General features: G+C 63.4%; 1 protein-coding gene across 1 annotated transcript in view; it reads right to left on the reverse strand.

Moving 5' to 3' along the window:
- LOC117641308 overlaps positions 1-17242 on the reverse strand; it is a 30312-nt gene extending 13070 nt beyond the window's left edge. Inside the window, exon 1 of the mRNA XM_034378511.1 lies at positions 16943-17242. Within this exon, the coding sequence (XP_034234402.1) occupies positions 16943-17039 (97 nt within the window). The 5' untranslated portion in view covers positions 17040-17242. The remainder of the gene's footprint in view (positions 1-16942) is intronic.
- Positions 17243-17281: the final 39 nt, after the last annotated feature.

The raw sequence follows: 17281 nt of genomic DNA on the forward strand, positions 1-17281 counted from the left end.
CCACGCCACGCCGCGCCACGCCACGCCACGCCACGCCACGCCACGCCGCGCCACGCTACGCGCTCCCCGGCGTGGAAGGTTAGGCGACAGCGAAGGTCTATGCCTGCCTTGCATTATATTACCCCCATAACAGACACGTTCCGTCCTTTCTCCAGGTTCCAGCGCTGGCTGCAGAGCCTGCCTCGCGCCGTGTGAATGTAAATTCCAGTAAATATGCCTTTATGTGCCATTAGCTCCTCGAAAGCGCAGGGGCAACAAATGGCCGCAGCGGCGAGGCGCGTGGCGTGTGGCAACCAGTGGCAACGCCGCAGCCCGCTAAAACAGCCTGGCCTTATTTCGCGCCTTTTTTCCGCCCCGAAGGATCCTTGGCAGGGTACTTCGTGACGTGCTGACGCGTGAAGAGCTCTGGGCGTCGGTGACATATCTGGGTGACCTTGTCGCGGCCGCCCGTCGCCGGCCGTCCCGCGCGGTGCCGCCGCCGTGCCCTCCACGCGGCGACTGCGCGGCCTGGACGCCTGGAGCACTGGAGGGCCTGCAGGCTGTTTCCGAACAGTGCTTTCGTCGCTCTGTCTCTCTCGCACTCGTGTGGTCCCGTAGTGGTGCGACGGAGACAGCGCGACGACGAAGCACTGTTGGGAATGGGACTAGCGCGGCCGCGGCCTGCACGGCCTCTCGCGGCACGCTGACGGACTGACGGGTCGGGGCATCACAGTGGCAGTGCAGTGCCTTGTCACGTCACCGACGACGCACAGAGCGCACAGGACGCACACCGCCTTCTCCAGCACCGCGGCCACCGCGGCCACCACTGTGAGAAAAAAGTACGGAAAAAGTACGGAACATGTCTGGTCAATAATTTGCCTGGACCGTCCGTACTTGCCAACTACGGAACGTTCCGTACTTTTTTCCGTACCCATTTACATGGGTTCATATGGAGCAAGTACGGAACGTTCCGTCCTTTCCTCCGTACCTCCGTACTGTATTTTTCTGTACCATTTCCGTACAAAAGTACGGAATTTTTTTACAGTGACGGCGGCCACCAGGCCGATAGGCCGATGCTTTGTCCCGCCCCTTCTCCTTTTTGTCCACTTTCCTGCGCTGTCCGCGCGGTCCATGCAGCTTTGCAGCGCACACTAGTCCCCATGTCGGCACCGTCTCTCCGGCCAAGCGTCTTCCTGTCAGGCAGATGCACTCAGTCCAAGTCATTTGTTTCAGCCGCGTGAGACACCCGTACGTACATTCACATACATTCTCTCCCCCCCCCCCCACACACACACACACACACATAGGGCCTACAGGGGCAAAGCCATAAGGTCAGCGCGAGCGCACGACAAGTCTGTAGAAGGCGCCAACGGGGGTTGAATTGAAAGAAACAGCAATGCTTGGCTGCTTGGAGCGGCACGGCGCGGCACGGCGCGGCACACGGACTGTGCCAGGCTGCCAGGCTCTACGCGACCCGTCCCGACCTCAGCACAATGGCCGTTGCAACATCTTTCGAAGGTCCCCGGTTCAAGCCCGGGCGCCAGCGTAGCTGCTATACATTTTTTTTTGGCGCGGAGTGGGGGAAATTACGATGGGGAGGTGCTAATACATTAAGTACAGCGGCCGGGCAGCAAAGCAGGTTTTAAGAGGCTTCATCGACGACGATCGACGGGTTCGAACCGCACAGGGTAACCGGTGATGGAGAATGGAAAAGAGATGTGGGTTGTGGGATCTCGGTCCCTGCGTTTTGAGAGTCGGTGCCTCAAAGCCATCTGCCACCATTAGCAACCGATTCCCACTCACAACGTGCTCAATAGAATGGGCGGCTCCACAGCAAGCCTCGCGGCTCTCGCCGCATGACCATGTAAGCTCGCGGTCTGGCTCTAAAAATTGGCAGTGCATTTGCATACACGGCGAGGCACTGCGCGGGGATCTGCTTGACCACCTCGGGGCCCTTGAGGCTTGGCGGCTTGGGGGCAGCGACGCGAAGGCGCGATGCGCGCCAAAACCATCCTGTTCTATTGTTATACCGGCTGGCGCTTGAGGCTTGAGGAGGCCGGTGAAGCAACGGTTGCCCAGGCAACCGGATGTTACGTTACGCCGTTGCCATGGAAACCCTGCTGCATCATCGGCCCGCCGGCGGATCCCTTTGGCAGGCACACCATCATGCAAATTACTTTCACACGTTCAAAAAAACAAACAAAAAACGGCAGACAAACACAAAGGCCTGGCTGTAACGGCGAGTCGCCCCTGTCGGCAGGTTGGTGGCAGTGTGGCGGTGACACCGTCGTGGCGAGGCGACTCACACGAGTTCGGCGGGCCGGGACGTGCCGGGCGGGGCGACGGTGGCACCATTACCGCGGCGGGGCGTTTCGACGTTTCGGCGCGTCCACGCGTGAAAGCACACGCCAATCACCGCCGCCACCAGCAGCCCTACTGCGAACGGAGCCTCTCATGGGGCGTTGCGTAGGGGTGCGAGAGAGACAGCGACGAGAGCACCGCTAGGAATCGGTCCGCGGCTGCAGCGCGGCTAGCGGCGGGTCGCAATTGTCGCCTAAGTGGCGTGGCTGGGCGTGGCGAAGCGTGGCGCGGCGATGTGCAACGACTCGGTGTCCTGTCCGTCCGGCGACCGCGCGGGCCAGCACCGGCACCGCGGCGGGGCGGGGTGGGGCGCCAGGGCACCGCGACGGGATATTCACCTGGTAACAGGAAAGGCTGTGTTAGTTTTGTCGCTCCGACACGCCGGCGCCGCCGCGTGTCCAAACGTCTCCAACTTGGCGTGGCTAGACCGTAGGGTGGGGGTAACGCAGCTGAGCGCGACGACAAGGCACGCGGGTTCGAGTCCCCGCAAGTCGCCCCGATATTTTATTTGGCGCAAAGGGCCTACCATAAAAATTCGCCAGTTTGCAGCACGTTTCTGTTTCTTCCCCTCCCGCCGCGATGATGGTGGAGCGCGCGTGGGCACGCCCTGCCGTGCCTGCCCTGCCCCGCCGTGCCCTGCCGGTCCACGCCCTCGGCTTGAGCAACGGCGCGGCGGGCGGCGCCGTGACTGCGGCACCCTTCGCGCCGCTCGGCGGTGCTTGCTGCTTGCCGCTGCTTCGCGGCCCTTGCCGGTCACCTGGCGGCCTGGCAGAGGCGGCGGCGGGCTGACCTTTGGTGAACCCCGACGCCCCGTCACCCCGTCACCGCGCCCACGCCAACACCAGCAAGTGCGGTATCGGTCAGCGCGTCAGCGCGTCAGCGCCGCGAGGCTCTTGCCGACGCCCGTGTCCTCAGTGTCCACGTCCTGGCCGTAGGCTGACTCCGGACAGTGGATCGTCACTCTGCCTCTCCCGCACTCACGAGCCGCCCCGCAGGGCCGCGAGAGAGACGGCGACCGAAGCCACCGTTCGGAACGGGCCCACTGTGCAACACATAGGCCGTCCTAATGAGTGGCCGGGCCGGCCGGGGCGGAAGTTGGGGAGCCTGTTGGTTGCAGCCGTTCCAGCCAGCAGGGCAGCCCAGCCTGTTGCCTGTTCCGCCGAGCTTTGCTTTATCACGATTTGCATTGGGCTGCCTGCCCTGCCGGCCTGCCCTAGTGCGGGGGATTGCGTCGCGGGCCCGGCCGCCCCGTCCCGCCCCGCCCCGCGCCGGTGCAGCGCTGCGTTCTGGGGCACAAGGCACAAAATAAATAAAGGCCGGACGGCAATCAGCATTATGGACGCGGCCCGGGGTTTACGAGCCAAGCCGGGCGGAGCGGGGCGGCGCGGGGCGGCGCGGGCCGCGGCATTGCGGTGCAGGCACGCGACGCCGACGTGGAAGCGCGCGACAATCGCGAGGCGCCTTTCATTCTTTCGTCTGGCCGGCGACCGCGGCGACTAATTGGCGGGCCTCCGCGCTGCTCTGCCGGGCGGCGCTGGCGGCTAGTCTGGCCTCGGGGAGGCCGAGGAGGGCCGAGGGCCGAGGACGCGCGACGCGCCGGCTAATGGATGCAGACGACTTCATGATGCAGTCCATGCAGGCCGGCCGGGCTGCCGGCCAGGAACAGGAATCCCAGAGCGAGCTCGTTATGAGGGCCTTCGTCATGTGCGCGCGGCGCGGGCGGTAGGCGGCAGGCCGGGCGCTGCGTCGATGCTATCTAGCCGCTCGCCTCGCCGCCTCCTCCAAGTACCACGCCTTGGTGGGGCGCCATCCCTTCCGGGGTCAGCCGCACACCGGCCGCACCGGGCCGCGCATGCAGCCATGCAGGTCCCACGGGGGCGCCTGGCCTCTGGGCGTCTCCCCTCCCGCCTCACCTCCGACCTCGCGGGCCGCCCTCGCGCCCACCGCGCTGCCTTGCCTGCAGTGTGCCGCCGCGCCGCCGCACCGCCACTCGCACGGCAGGTCGCGGAGAAAGCGCGGGGAGGACGACGCCGAGGAGGAGGGGGGGGATGAGGAGGCGAGGCGGAAATTGGAGGTTTGTAATAGACTGATCTTCGGCTCGGGCGGATCATGTAAGGTATTACGTGTCCCAAACCGGCCCGGCCCGGTGGGGTCTCGGGCAGTCTCGGGTCGGGTCGCCCGGCCGCCGGTCGGGGGCCCCGGTGCACGGCCCCGGTGCGCGGCGCGGCGCGGGGCACCCCCGCCGCGTGTTTTCGCGGTGGGTTAGGCGGCCGCAAAAAGAAGAACACTCGGAGGCTGCAGTGCGCTGCAGTGCTGCGGATCGAGCAGGCCGCGGGGTGGCCGCCCCGGCCCCGCATCGACATGGAGGCCGCCACGGCGCCGACAGCCGCGCAGCACGCGCAGCAAGCCAGCAAGCGCACCCCCGCGGCGAGGCGTGGCAGGTGGCGAGCCAACGACGCCCACCCGACGTCCTGAAATTTCATACTGTCGTCAGGGTAGGATGCCTTTTCAGTGCCACACCTATGATTTCTTCGCAAGGGGCTGTCAATTTAAAGTCGTGGCTGAGGGAAGCATCGTTGTTAGCCAAGCGGTAAATTTCACATATACTTGAAAATTTATAAGCCACTGGCCTATAAATTCACTGTCGCGGTTTGAAGTGACCTTTCCGTAGCAGTGGCGCTTAACCTTTCGTGTCTGGCTAGAAATTCAAGAAGCCATGCTACATAAATTTAATGTATTTTTTACAGTGCAGGAACAGGAATCCAGAGCGAGCTCGTATGGGGGCTTCGTCATGCGCGCGCGGCGCGGGCGGTAGGCGGCAGGCGGGCGCTGCGTCGATGCTATCTAGCCGCTCGCCTCGCCGCTCCTCCAAGTACCACGCCTGGTGGGCGCCACCCTTCCGGGTCAGCGCACCGGGCCGCACCGGGCCGCACGGGCCGCGCATGCAGCCATGCAGGTCCACGGGGCCTGGCCTCTGGGCGTCTCCCCTCCCGCCTCACCTCCGACCTCGCTCGCGCGCCTCGCGCCCCCGCGCTGCCTTGCCTGCAGTGTGCCGCCGCGCCGCCGCACCGCCACTCGCACGGCAGGTCGCGGAGAAAGCGCGGGGAGGACGACGCCGAGGAAGAGGGGGGGGGGATGAGGAGGCGAGGCGGAAATTGGAGGTTTGTAATAGACTGATCTTCGGCTCGGGCGGATCATGTAAGGTATTACGTGTCCCAAACCGGCCCGGCCCGGTCGGGTCTCGGGCAGTCTCGGGTCGGGTCGCCCGGCCGCCGGTCGGGGGGGCCCCGGTGCACGGCCCCGGTGCGCGGCGCGGCGCGGGGCACGCACGCCGCCGCGTGTTTTCGCGGTGGGTTAGGCCGGCCGCAAAAAGAAGAACACTCGGAGGCTGCAGTGCGCTGCAGTGCTGCGGATCGAGCAGGCCGCGGGGGTGGCCGCCCCGGCCCCGCCATCGACATGGAGGCCGCCACGGCGCCGACAGCCGCGCAGCACGCGCAGCAAGCGCAGCCACCCCCGCGGCGAGGGGCGTGGCCCAGGTGGCGAGCCAACGACGCCCGACCCGACGTCCGCTGAAATATTTCTCGGGGCTAATGCGGCGAGCACTACGCGCAGCAGCCTGTTGTCTCGCTCGCACGCATGGCGCGTGACGGCGGCTGAGAGAGAGACAGAGCGCGTTGTTCGGAACCCGCCTGCAGATGCGGACGGCCAGATGAGCGGCCGGTGAGGACGTGGCATCAATCCCGGTGCAACGTCGTTTGTATACACTGCAAATCCAAGTGTAGGACAGGTCGACACTTTAAAGCGTAGACCAGTTTGTCCTACGCTTGCAAGTGTCGACCAGCTGTGTCCGACGCTCTGAAGTGTCGACCACACTGCCCGACGCCTGCATGTGTAGGACACCGTCTGTCCTACGGCAAATTACACTGAGTTTCCTATTGTGGCCCCACACTTCGGCCGTTGGACATGCTGTGGTCGACACTTGCAGGCGTCGGACACTGAGTGATCGACACTTCAAAGCGTCGGACACAAGTGGTCGACACTTGCAAGCGTAGGACAAACTGGTCTACGCTTTAAAGTGTCGACCTGTCCTACACTTGGATTTGCAGTGTACAGCACTGCGGAGTGACCCGCAGACAGACAGACAGACAAACGAACACACACACACGCACCAGTGGCACACCAGAGGCACAGTGCATTTCACAAAAGCAATACATTACTTTTTTGTGGTTTTGCATAGGGTACGCAGCAGGCAGTCGTGGGCGCGCGCGGATTGCTATGAAGCTTTACGAAGTGAAAACAGCGCGCCGGCCGTTCCCTTTACGACTCCGTGCCTCCCTCCCGCCTCCCTCCCACACCCAACAACAACAACACCTGTCGGCTTATGTCACGCCCGTGCCTCTTTAGCGCCCGTTTTCGCACGTCGTTTGGTTCGAATCACACGCAGAGGACAGCACGTCTAGCAACTATATAAATCTCCTTCCCGTCGATGACGCATTACCAAAGAAATAAAAAATGAAATTTTGATCTGCGCGCGGTCGAAACGGCCCTTTTCATATAGTCGTAGAATTTGTCATGTTTTTTTTTTTTCGTGCGTTCGGAGCACTTTCACCGAATGGTCGCCAAGGTGGAAACAAATTGCGCGCTGAGGTTAGTGTCTCTGGCAAGTTGTGCGCTGGGTTGGCAAGCACCTGCTTGTTGGCTTGTTTGGCACTCGGCGGGGTTGCTCGGTACCATTGTAACGGCGCGGGTACGACGCCGCGTGGCACATCCAGGAAATATCAGGCCAGGGGCCTAATAACCCAGCAGCAGGCATGCAGCAGCGTACGTCCCGGCCCCGGCGGACTGCCTGGCTGGCTTGGACGACATGCAAAAGGTTAGGCGCCCGGGCCGGTCCGCGTCGTCAGCCCGTCCGCGCATACGCGGCGCAGCCCTCGCGCACTTCCCTACTGCAGTCTGGCCGCGGTCTGGCGGTCTGGCGTCTGGCTGAGGCCCGCTGTGTCGTGCAACTCCCGCTCTATTTTGTTTTCCCGTTCTCGGCCGTGTCAACGCCTTTTGGCTTTTTACATAACGGCGGCATATTAGGCCGGGCCGCGGCGGTGGCTCCGGGGGCCCCGCAGTGCCACTAATAAGCTCCGATTGGCGTGGGCCCCCCGCCCCGCCCCGCCCCGCCCCGCAGCGATCCATCAAAAATGTGTTGGCCACGCCGCCGCGGGCCGCGCCCCGCGCTCGGAATGGGACTCAATGGGTGAGTTCGAGTTCCCCGCGGATCAGATTGAGAAAGCAGGAAGTAAGCCGGGAGCAACGCAGCGAGCTGCATGCTGCATGGATAATTGTTTCCGCCCCTGTTCCGAGTCTGGCCTTGCAGCGGGCCCGCCCATTTCCCCCGCCCCCGCCATTGGGGGTGGTCAATGCAGAGAGTCTCAAAGCACGAGTTCGGTTTTGTTTTCACGTCGTGAACTGCCCGAGGTGGAGCGCATGGCACGTCCCTGTCAAAACTGCACTAAACTTGTCCTGAAAAAGTATATTAAGATCCCTTGGAATGACCTTTTGTTTGGTAAATGTCACACGCGTGCAGTCCGACTCCATTCTCATCGGTGCAGCGCCCCCTTCCCCCCTCCTCCACCTTGACCTGCACTGCCCTTGCAGACAGACGGGCGGCCGAGACGAGACAGTGCCGCGCCGCCACGCAGGTCGCCCGTAGCGAAGCGGTGCAGCGGTGGAGCGAGAGTCTCCCAGAACACACGAAAAAAAGAAATAAAAAGGTTATGTTGCTGCTGCTGGCGCCCTCTGTGCGCCCGCCCGCCAAACTAGCCAGCCAGCCCCAGGGCCGCGGCGATGGGCCGCAGTGCCCAGCAGCGAGCCAGGCCAGCCAGGCCAGGCCAGCCAGCAGTGCTGCAGATTGCTTTATAAGAGAGGAACGGAAGGTGGAGGCCTTGAGTGGCCTTGAACCGACAAGCGCCGATCACACTCTGATGAGAATTTCATGCGCGGAACAGGGAATGCGGCCGCGCCGTTTTGGGGCCAGGGGGGCCAAGGCCCGACCAGCACACTGTGCAGCACACAGTGCCGCAGCCACACTGCTAGCTGCGCTGCCAACAATAACTTCCACCTTTTGCTTTGTGCGCCTTGACGGCGTTCTGGGAGTGAAAGTGGGAAAGGGACAGCAGGCCGCGCGCGCGCGCGCGCGCGTGTGTGTGTGTGTGTGAGCGAGTGTCTGAGTGTGTGTGTGCACAGAGCCAAGGTCTGGCCGAGTAGGGTCCACGCTCCACGGCTCAATGGTGGCAGGCATGTACGGTAGGTTGTTCAACCCGATAAGAACCGGCGACTTACAGGTTTATGCTCTGAATTCGTCACGGGGCGTTCTCTCCATCTCTCTCCATTCACTTACACACACACGCACCGACACTCACACACACAAGCACATTCGCCCACTCGCTCGCACACAGACACACACACTCTCGTGTACTGATATGTTGGCTGCGTTGTGCACGAAGGGTTGGCACACCTGCTCCGCCCGCTCCGCTACTTTGGCGTTATCAATAATAATACTCCACACCCACACGTCTCTGGCGGCGCGCCCTATAACCTAGATCGCACGCTTAAAATTAATGCGCCTCTCGCGTGTCGAGCAGCAACAATCAACTTTTATGAATTTCCCCAGGGGGACCGCGATTTCGACGTCCGCCCTGGAGGTGTTGAATGACGTTCGATCGGAGGGTAAGTGGATGTCCAAGATTACCTGGTCCAGTCCACTTTCCCCCTCTTTAGCAGGACAGCGGGACAGCCCAGCGCCGCCGTGCCTTAGGACGGTGTCCAAACGTGGCAGGAGACGCGAAGCCAAGCGCAGAAGGCTGTGGTTCTGCTGGCCGGCCTGGCCTCTGATGCCCTGGCCGCCCTGTCAGAACGGCCGCGGTCGCGTCTGTGGCACTGCAAGCACTGCCACCAGCCATGAGACTCATGAGACTCACCGCACGGGGAAGGGAACGGGAACGGGCCCCCAGAGCCCAAGGGCCGCCTCTCCAAAGGTCAACTATCCTGTGTGAAAAAAAATGACAGCTTGGCCGTCTTGTGGCATCGTCCAGAAAATCGACTTTTCATGCTCCCACTGATGATAGCCCCAATCTTTTTGACTTTTGAATTTTGACATTGTTATCATATTTTTTAATTCTTTAAAAATTTTGATGATTTTTTTGTGGTTGCGTTAAACGAAAATGTAGCGAGGCGACGTGTGTGGTGTGTGAGCTCTCTGCCACGCCGCGCCGCCACCGCGTAGGGCCCCGTGCCGTGCCGTGCCGTGCCGTCGAGGTCCTGGGAAGCGAGGCGACCTTCTGGCTTGGCGTCGCTTGGCGTGTCCCCGTGCCGCCGGGCCGTGCCGCCGGCCGCCGGGCCCCCGCGGCCGCAACGCTCTCGCATACACAGCCGAGAAATCGCCGCGGGCCGCGGGGCTCTGATTCGGTAGCCGAGTGCCCTTCGTCCCTGCTCCCCAAGCGACGGGTCGGAGGTTCAACCACCACGGCAGTGCGGCCATTTTTATCTCCGAGTGTCACGAGTCCTCTGCTGTTGAATGAAATCGTGAAAGCCGGGCCTGCCTGGACATACGATCCAGTAGTGAGAAAAGCAGCACGCAAGGGACCTCGGCTCGCCGAACCGAACGTGCTGCGATTGCCTTTGCCTTCCCTGCTTCACTCCGACTGCCTCGGTTTCGGTTCGGCCGGTCGGTTCACCGGTTCGCTCTATGAGTGGCGGGGCAGCCGTCTGATTCCGAACACTGCTTCGTCGCTCTGTCTCTCTCGCACTCCTACGGACCCCATGAGTGCGAGAGAGACAGATGGACGAAAGCAGTGTTCGGAATCAGAGGGCAGGCCGGCAGGCCGGCAGGCGTGCTGGGCAGGCGTGGCGGTGACCTGCTGCGCGCAGTGCCCCAGTACGCCACCGCAGGGCCCACAGGGGCTGCAGACCGATGTTATCTCGAGCGATTCGAAAGTGTGATTCCACCTCCACTGCACTGCGCGGAGCGGCGCACCGCACAGCGGCGCAGAGCCAGGACAGTATATAGCGCCTCTAAGGCCACCTCGCGTCTAGTCTCGAGTAGGGCCGCACTCGCCAACAATGCTGTGTCGCCTGGCCTGGGCCACTACTATGCAATTATGTTCAGCGCGCGCGCACGTGTGTGTGTGTGTCGCAGTGTCGCGTGTGGAAGGCTGCCATTTCTCAACAAACCTCGCGCAGCTCCGCTGAATTTCAACCCTAGCTTTCTCGATGCGATTGCTTTCAACTTATGTATTATATTCAATATATGTGAAAAAAGGGCAGGACAATGGATTCGTTCGTGTTTGGAAGTGTACCACGAAGTATGCTAAAATATTTTTTAAAATTCCGAAATGCATAAACTACAGTAGCAAAAAGAAAAACTAGGCGGCGCTGCAGCTGGCGTGGCCGGTGACGCCACCGCGCCCTGCCGCTCCACCGCCCTGCCCTCTCGATCCAGATTCCCACAATGCCTTTGCAGATGCTTGCGGCATCATCACCCCTCGATCGATCGATTCGTCTCAGCGATTCGATTCATCGAACATCGCGTGTTGCGTGCCGGTTGCGATGCGGAGGGCGGGGCAGGCGGGACGGCGTGAGCCTCTCGCCTCGCGTCGCTGCAGCCGCGCGCGCGTGCCGCCCGGCCGCTTCGATACCTCGAACGAGCTCGAAGAAGAAGACGCGGCACGGTGATAGTGCACTTTTAGAGCGGGGTATAAAAAACAAAAAGAAAATGCCAATTTCGCCAAACTGCTGCTGTTGTTTTTTCAGTGGAGTTCGTGCCGTGCGTGTGTGCGTACTACTGCCCCGAGCCTGCTCAACCGTGCCACCCTTCACCGGCCTTTTTCGTGCGAACGGTAAACCCACACAGAAGAGCGGCACGCACACATCGAAATGGAATCTGCTGGCAACACCAGGCAGCACGCACAAACGTTCCCCAGCGAGAATATTGTCCGAAAGTGCGCACTTTGCGAGCTCCACGCCGGGGGGTTCGCGGCAGTCGCGGCAGTCGGCGCGTGTGGTTTATGCCAAACCAGAAACGAGCGGCGTGAGCGTTTGCTCAATTCGAACGGCGGGCCAGCGCTATGGCCCCGCGCAGCACGCAGCACCCCGCCGCCAGGCTCCAATCCCAACGTGAATGTGAATCCGATTTGCTGCTCTCTACGACGCGCCGCCGCGCTGACTTCCTATTCGCAGACTCGGGTCTTATTCGCAGTTAAGTTTTACGGTAACTGGCGCGGGAGGGCGGCGTTGGGCGCCGGCGCGCGGCGGGGAGCGGCGGGCAGCCATACGTCCCGCCCGCCACGGCGAAGATAGGTGGACCAGGGCTGCTCGCGCCACGCCGCCGGTGCCGCGGCTCTGGCTGTGCACAGCGGGTGAGGTGTCCACTGCACTGCCTAGATGCGTTGCCGTGAATGTAACTGGCGTCCGACAAACGCCGGCATCAGCCCGGCCCGACGGCGTCCCCGTCCTGGACTGCCTGCCTTCCTTCTTGCGACGTTGCGACACGGCCCCGACAGCCTGGCCAGCCTGGCCGCGTCGCCGGATGGGCCGGATGGGCACGTGACCCCCAGAGAGCCTCATCCAGCTGTGTGTGGCGGCTAGAGATGTTCCGTCTCGGTGACAGCCTTGTGCGAGCTACGTGGGAGCTGGCCCCTCCACGCCGCGCTCCGCCCCGCCGCGCCCCGCCACGTCCGCTCGGCGTATGGGAAATTGGTGCCTCAGCCTCGCCGCGGTGTCCGCGCGGACCTTCCCCCCCGAGGGCACCGATTTGCCTGCCGCCGTCAGCGGCCGCGGCCGCGCGCACTCTCTATGTCTTTCCCTCTCTCTCTGCCCTATACCCCGTCATTAGCATTGATTGGGTTCCGCGCCGGCACACGCGCGCACGCCGAGGACATCGTCAGCAGTCCTGCAACACTCGCTTGTTCGACGGGACGGCCTACCCTCTGCGTCGCAGGGGCTCTGGGCGCCTGGTGGGCAGGCAGTCCCGCAACACTCGCTTGTTCGACGGGACGGCCTACCCTCTGCGTCGCAGGGGCTCTGGGCGCCTGGTGGGCAGGCAGTCCCGCAACACTCGCTTGTTCGACGGGACGGCCTACCCTCTGCGTCGCAGGGGCTCTGGGCGCCTGGTGGGCAGGCAGTCCCGCAACACTCGCTTGTTCGACGGGACGGCCTACCCTCCGCGTCGCAGGCGCTCTGTTATTAACTCCGTTGTTCTTTCCGCTCCGTGCAGTGCGGAGCAGTGTCACCGTGTCTCGTTGGCCTTACTACGGCCGTTGTTAACCCTCGGTGACATAAGTCTGGCGCTGGCGGCGCTTCCTGGCGCGGCGGGTAATCGAATCCGTTATTGCCCGGGCCTCGGAGTCGCACTGCCGCACAGCCGCACGCCCGGTGGAGACGGAGGGACGATTGATGGCGTTATTTTCCCGCCGTGCCGAGTACGTCGCACTGCTCTTCCCCACTGCGGCGCTAAGCAGCGCACAGTGGGCCAGAAAACCGGTGGAGGCTGTCAAAATCCCGGACGCTAAATGGGACTCGAACTGAAGAACCGAACGTGTGACCCCACCAATGGATTGCTCTCCGAACGAGGAATCCATTGGTGGGGTCACACGTTCGGTTCGAGTCCTGTTTAGCGACTCTGGAGCTGAAAATGCATGGTCGGCTCCACCAGTCTTCTGGCCCACTGTGCAGCGCTGAGCCAATCCGGTGGTCGAGCCGCGGTGAGGATGCGGCGTCGATGCGTCGATGCGTTTCGACACCGGCTGGCCCGGCCTGGAAAGCCCGGCTGGGCGCGCCGCGGGGCTGCCTACGTCTGCGCACGTCGGCGACGTCCAGTCCCGGCCAGGATGCCGGCACCACCGGCAGCACGACGCGGCAGTTCTCGGAATGGACGCAATGCGGATGGGGGCGCCGTCGGCAAGCCGTCGGCACGTCGCTCGCCGATCGGCCGGTGTCGACTTGGACCCGGCGCCACCGCCAACCGGCAGTCGATCCGGGGCAAGCAGGCAGCGGGCTTGCTTCGGAAAACGTGGAAAAATGCGGAGCACACTCGCTGAGCCCCGCCGCCGCTGGCCGCACCGCGATGCCGTGGACGCCGCGGCCGCCGGGTTTGCGTCATCGACACGCGTGAGTGTGTATTCTGCCGGCGTGGATGGCAACTGCTGGCAACTCACTCTCTCACTTCAGACTGCGGCCTGGAGGGCCAGAGCGAGCCTTCCGCGCTGCACGGTGATGCGCTGTGCGTGGGTATGTCTGTCTCCCTCCCTCTCTCTCCCTCTCTCACGCTCGTCCCACTGCCGCGAGAACACATCGGCTACCGGTGCCCCCGACCAGGTCGCAACGAGCTGCGTGCCCCGGGTTCTAATCCATGCTCCAATTCGTCGTCGGCTTTGCAGAGCAAGTGTCTACAGCTTAGTCTTTCCTCGTGGGCGTTCGTCCCGGACGACGAGGAGTCACGCCACATCGCGCCCTCCCGTGGGTGGGATTCTCGTTCCTGATCCCGATTCTGACCGCGCCCCTGGCTTCCTCTGGCGCCCCGCTCGCCCTGCTCGCCCTGCTTTCGGCACGGCACCCCTTTTCGCAAGCTTCGCTCTGAAGTAATGCTCTATGCAGGATGCGGCGGATGCGGCGCCCCGAATCCTCGGCGCCTCGGCGTGCCGGCGGCGTGCGTGCCTCGGCGCCTCGCCTCGGCGTGCGTGTTCTGGTGGTCCCTCGCCCCGCGCCGACGCCCCGCAGCCTCTGCCTGCGGCCCGTTCGCCAATCCTGGCTTTCAGAGCGCGGCGGGGCCGGGCCACACGGCCACGAGGCGGGCCGCCCGCAGGTCGCCGTCGTGGAGCCCTGCCCCGCCAGCACGACCGACCGGCCGGGGTGGCCTCCCCGTCGGGGTGGAAGGCGTGGGCGCAGAGCGGGGCAGAGAGCGCGCCGCCGAGTGCCGCCGCAGGGGTGGTGGGGGGAGGTCCCAAGGCTGCGCCCCCCCGGGCCCGCCCCAGCTGCGCCCCAGGACCCCGTCCCAACTGGCGGCCCGGCCCAGCCCGGGTCAGGAGGGCCTTCCGTGACCAGGGGGCGTAACGGAGTCCGGGCTGCTGCAGCGACGACGCGCCGCCGAGGCGCACGCCGCACGCCGTGCCGAAAAGGAGCCGCCCTGCCACTCATTTTTTGCTCCGTCCGCGACAAGCATCGTCCGAGTGCGATGAACTTGGCGGCGAGGAGATACCTGGGTTCAAATACCGACTTCTTGCTCCGCTTTTTGTCGGCTTGTTGTTTTTACCACTTTTCGTTGGCCTGATTGTTTTCGGCCGAGCGACCTAGCGTGACGGTCGTGAAGTGGCGATGCCATCACGAGACTTCGGCGCGGATCGGTCGAGTCGCCCCGCCCCACCCCGCCCCACCCTGCCCCGCCCGCCCCGCCTCGCCCCGCCCCGCCCCGCCTCGCCCCGCCCCGCCTCGCCCCGCCTCGGGTTCACGACGCCAGGAATGACCCAATCATCGTGAGACAAGGCCCGGCTAGGCCCGGCCACTGAGCGACTACACAGAGGGAGAACTCGCTTTGAATTTTAGTGGCACCCCGTTCACCGTCATGAGAGGAGCGCGGGCTGGTTGCAAGTGCAGCAATAAATGCGGGCCTGCCAACAAAAGCATACACTGCCGACAGCGCGCAGTACTGACTGTACAGCCGGCCGTGGCCCTGCCGTGGCGGGGTGGAGTTTCTCTTAGTTTTCGGCTTCTCGTTCGGCCGGAGAGTGTACACCCGCGCGCGTTTCGGTCGGCGTGAGTGGCGCGCGTCTGTGTGCGTGTGTGAAATGCCAACTGGATCTAGTAACGCTCCAGCATGACGAGACATCTTTTCTGCGCCCGTAATCTTGTTCCACTTTTTTCCCTCAGCCCTTCGGGTGGAGGGACGGCGGGGCATTTACAATTGGCCAATAGAGCCCGGCGCCGCCGCGGCCTGAGCTGCCGCGCTGCTGGATAGGATAATAATAAGCCATATGTGAGCTGGCGAAATCCGCCGGCCCGAGCCGAGCCAGGGTCGCGTGTGTGAATCTGGATCTGAATGTGAACGTGCGCGCGGCAGTCGAACAAAAGAACGGCGAGTCAGGGCGGCTGCACAAAAGCGCGCGCAAATCAAACTTGGGCGCGGGAACGGCACGGCTTGCCACGGCACGGCTGCGGGAGCGGGGACGCGAGTTTGAAAATGCATTACCGTAAGAGACTATCGCGGAGTGGCAGCGTGGCCGCGCCGAGAGCGAGAGTGGGGGGCGGGGCGGGGCGGGGCGGGGGCGGGGGGGGGCGGGGCGGGGGCAGCCTAGCGCCGTTCTAATCACTGCAAGCCTGACCTCGCGGCGAGGCTTCGGCTGGGCTTCGCTTCGGCCTGGCGGGGCTGGCGGGGCGCTAGGCGCCGCGGCGCTACAACTTTCGTTACGAAAAAGACCTCCGCTCCGCGCGCCGCCCGCGCCACCCGCGCCGCCACATCGCGGCATCAGACACCCGCACCGCCATGGCACCGCCACACTGCAAAGCACTGCAAAGTGGCCGAGCTCATCTGCCACGAGGATCGCGTCCTACGCATTCGCCCTCCGCACAGAAGATTATCGATTTGATTGATTATCGACAAATTGAGGTGCCCGTTCACGATGTCCTCGCCGGAATGTCCATTTTCATTCGACCTTGGTAACGGTAACGGGAAAATCAGCAATGCAGTGCCGGTCACAAACGTACGCGACCACTGTCAGAGAAGTGCCCGCGTTTGCGGGTACGACTGGAGTGACACGACTGCAGGGCTATCATTAGCCTGAAACCCCCAGTCCGTTTTACACCGATTTCGCGATTTCGCGCTGCAAGCAGCGAAACACAATGACCGGTTGCCCAATAACCAATTAATATTTACTGCGATCACTCCGCTGCCCCCTCGGCCGAGCCCTCGGCGGCAACGAGCTCCACTTAGACGGCCGCCTGCTTTTTGCTGTTCTCGTTGCATCGCGACCTCAGAGCGGCTCGTGGGCCCCTTTGTGTGCCATCCTTGATTACGCTCTTTTTCCCTTCCTCTTTTTTTTATCCCATTTCTACTCAAGGAAAAGTCCGTCCGCGTCGCGGCCGTGAGGTCAGGAGAAAAGCCAAATTGGCCTAACCGTCCGCACCTGAGGCACGCCGGCACGCCACGCCACGGTCGGCTTGGCCGCCAAAACCTCGACAGAGGTTCCACTTACTGCCCGCGGAGGACACGACGTCGCTTCCAGGACCACCACATTTCTCCTGCACAAAAATCAACCCATCGCAAAAAAAGTTCCTCCTTTTCTCAGTGTTTGAACCCGCAACCCGCGCGCCGTCACGGAGCTGGCAGTTAAGGCGCGCGCCTACCTTGCGACGTTAAGGACTTTCTCACGAGACGGCGGCAATGCAAAGATGAGGTGGTGTAATGTCCGCCGGCCGGGCGGGGCCGCCGGGCCGCGCGCTTCGAGTCCGCGACGCCGAGGCGCGCAGACAACAAGCCGTCCGCGGCCAGCGCCAGGGAAGTCCCGCGCAACTGTCCTTGTTCGTGTTGTTGTTGTCGTTGCCGCGGGCGGCGTCGCGTCCTTACCTGGCACTAGTGTCCTCGTTGCGCTGCTGACGGGGGACGCGCCGACGGCGACCGCCACCGCGGCCACGAGCGCGACGTACACGTGTAACCTCTCCATGACGGAGACGCGCGACGGATCGAGGAAGCAACCGTGGTGTCGCACACCCACACTCACACTCACCAACACACACACACACACAAACACACGCACTAGCACATATCACACTTCCACATGACAGCGGGCACACGCCGCCACCACTGCGGCGACTGCGGCGACTGCAGCACACACGTGCGCGAGGTCTGCGGTGCGTGTCCGCCTGGTCCGCCTCGTCCGGGCGCGCGGTCCCGCACGCGGAGCGG

This window comes from Thrips palmi, unplaced genomic scaffold (assembly GCF_012932325.1).
Source record: "Thrips palmi isolate BJ-2018 unplaced genomic scaffold, TpBJ-2018v1 HiC_scaffold_15, whole genome shotgun sequence".
NCBI lineage: Eukaryota > Metazoa > Arthropoda > Insecta > Thysanoptera > Thripidae > Thrips > Thrips palmi.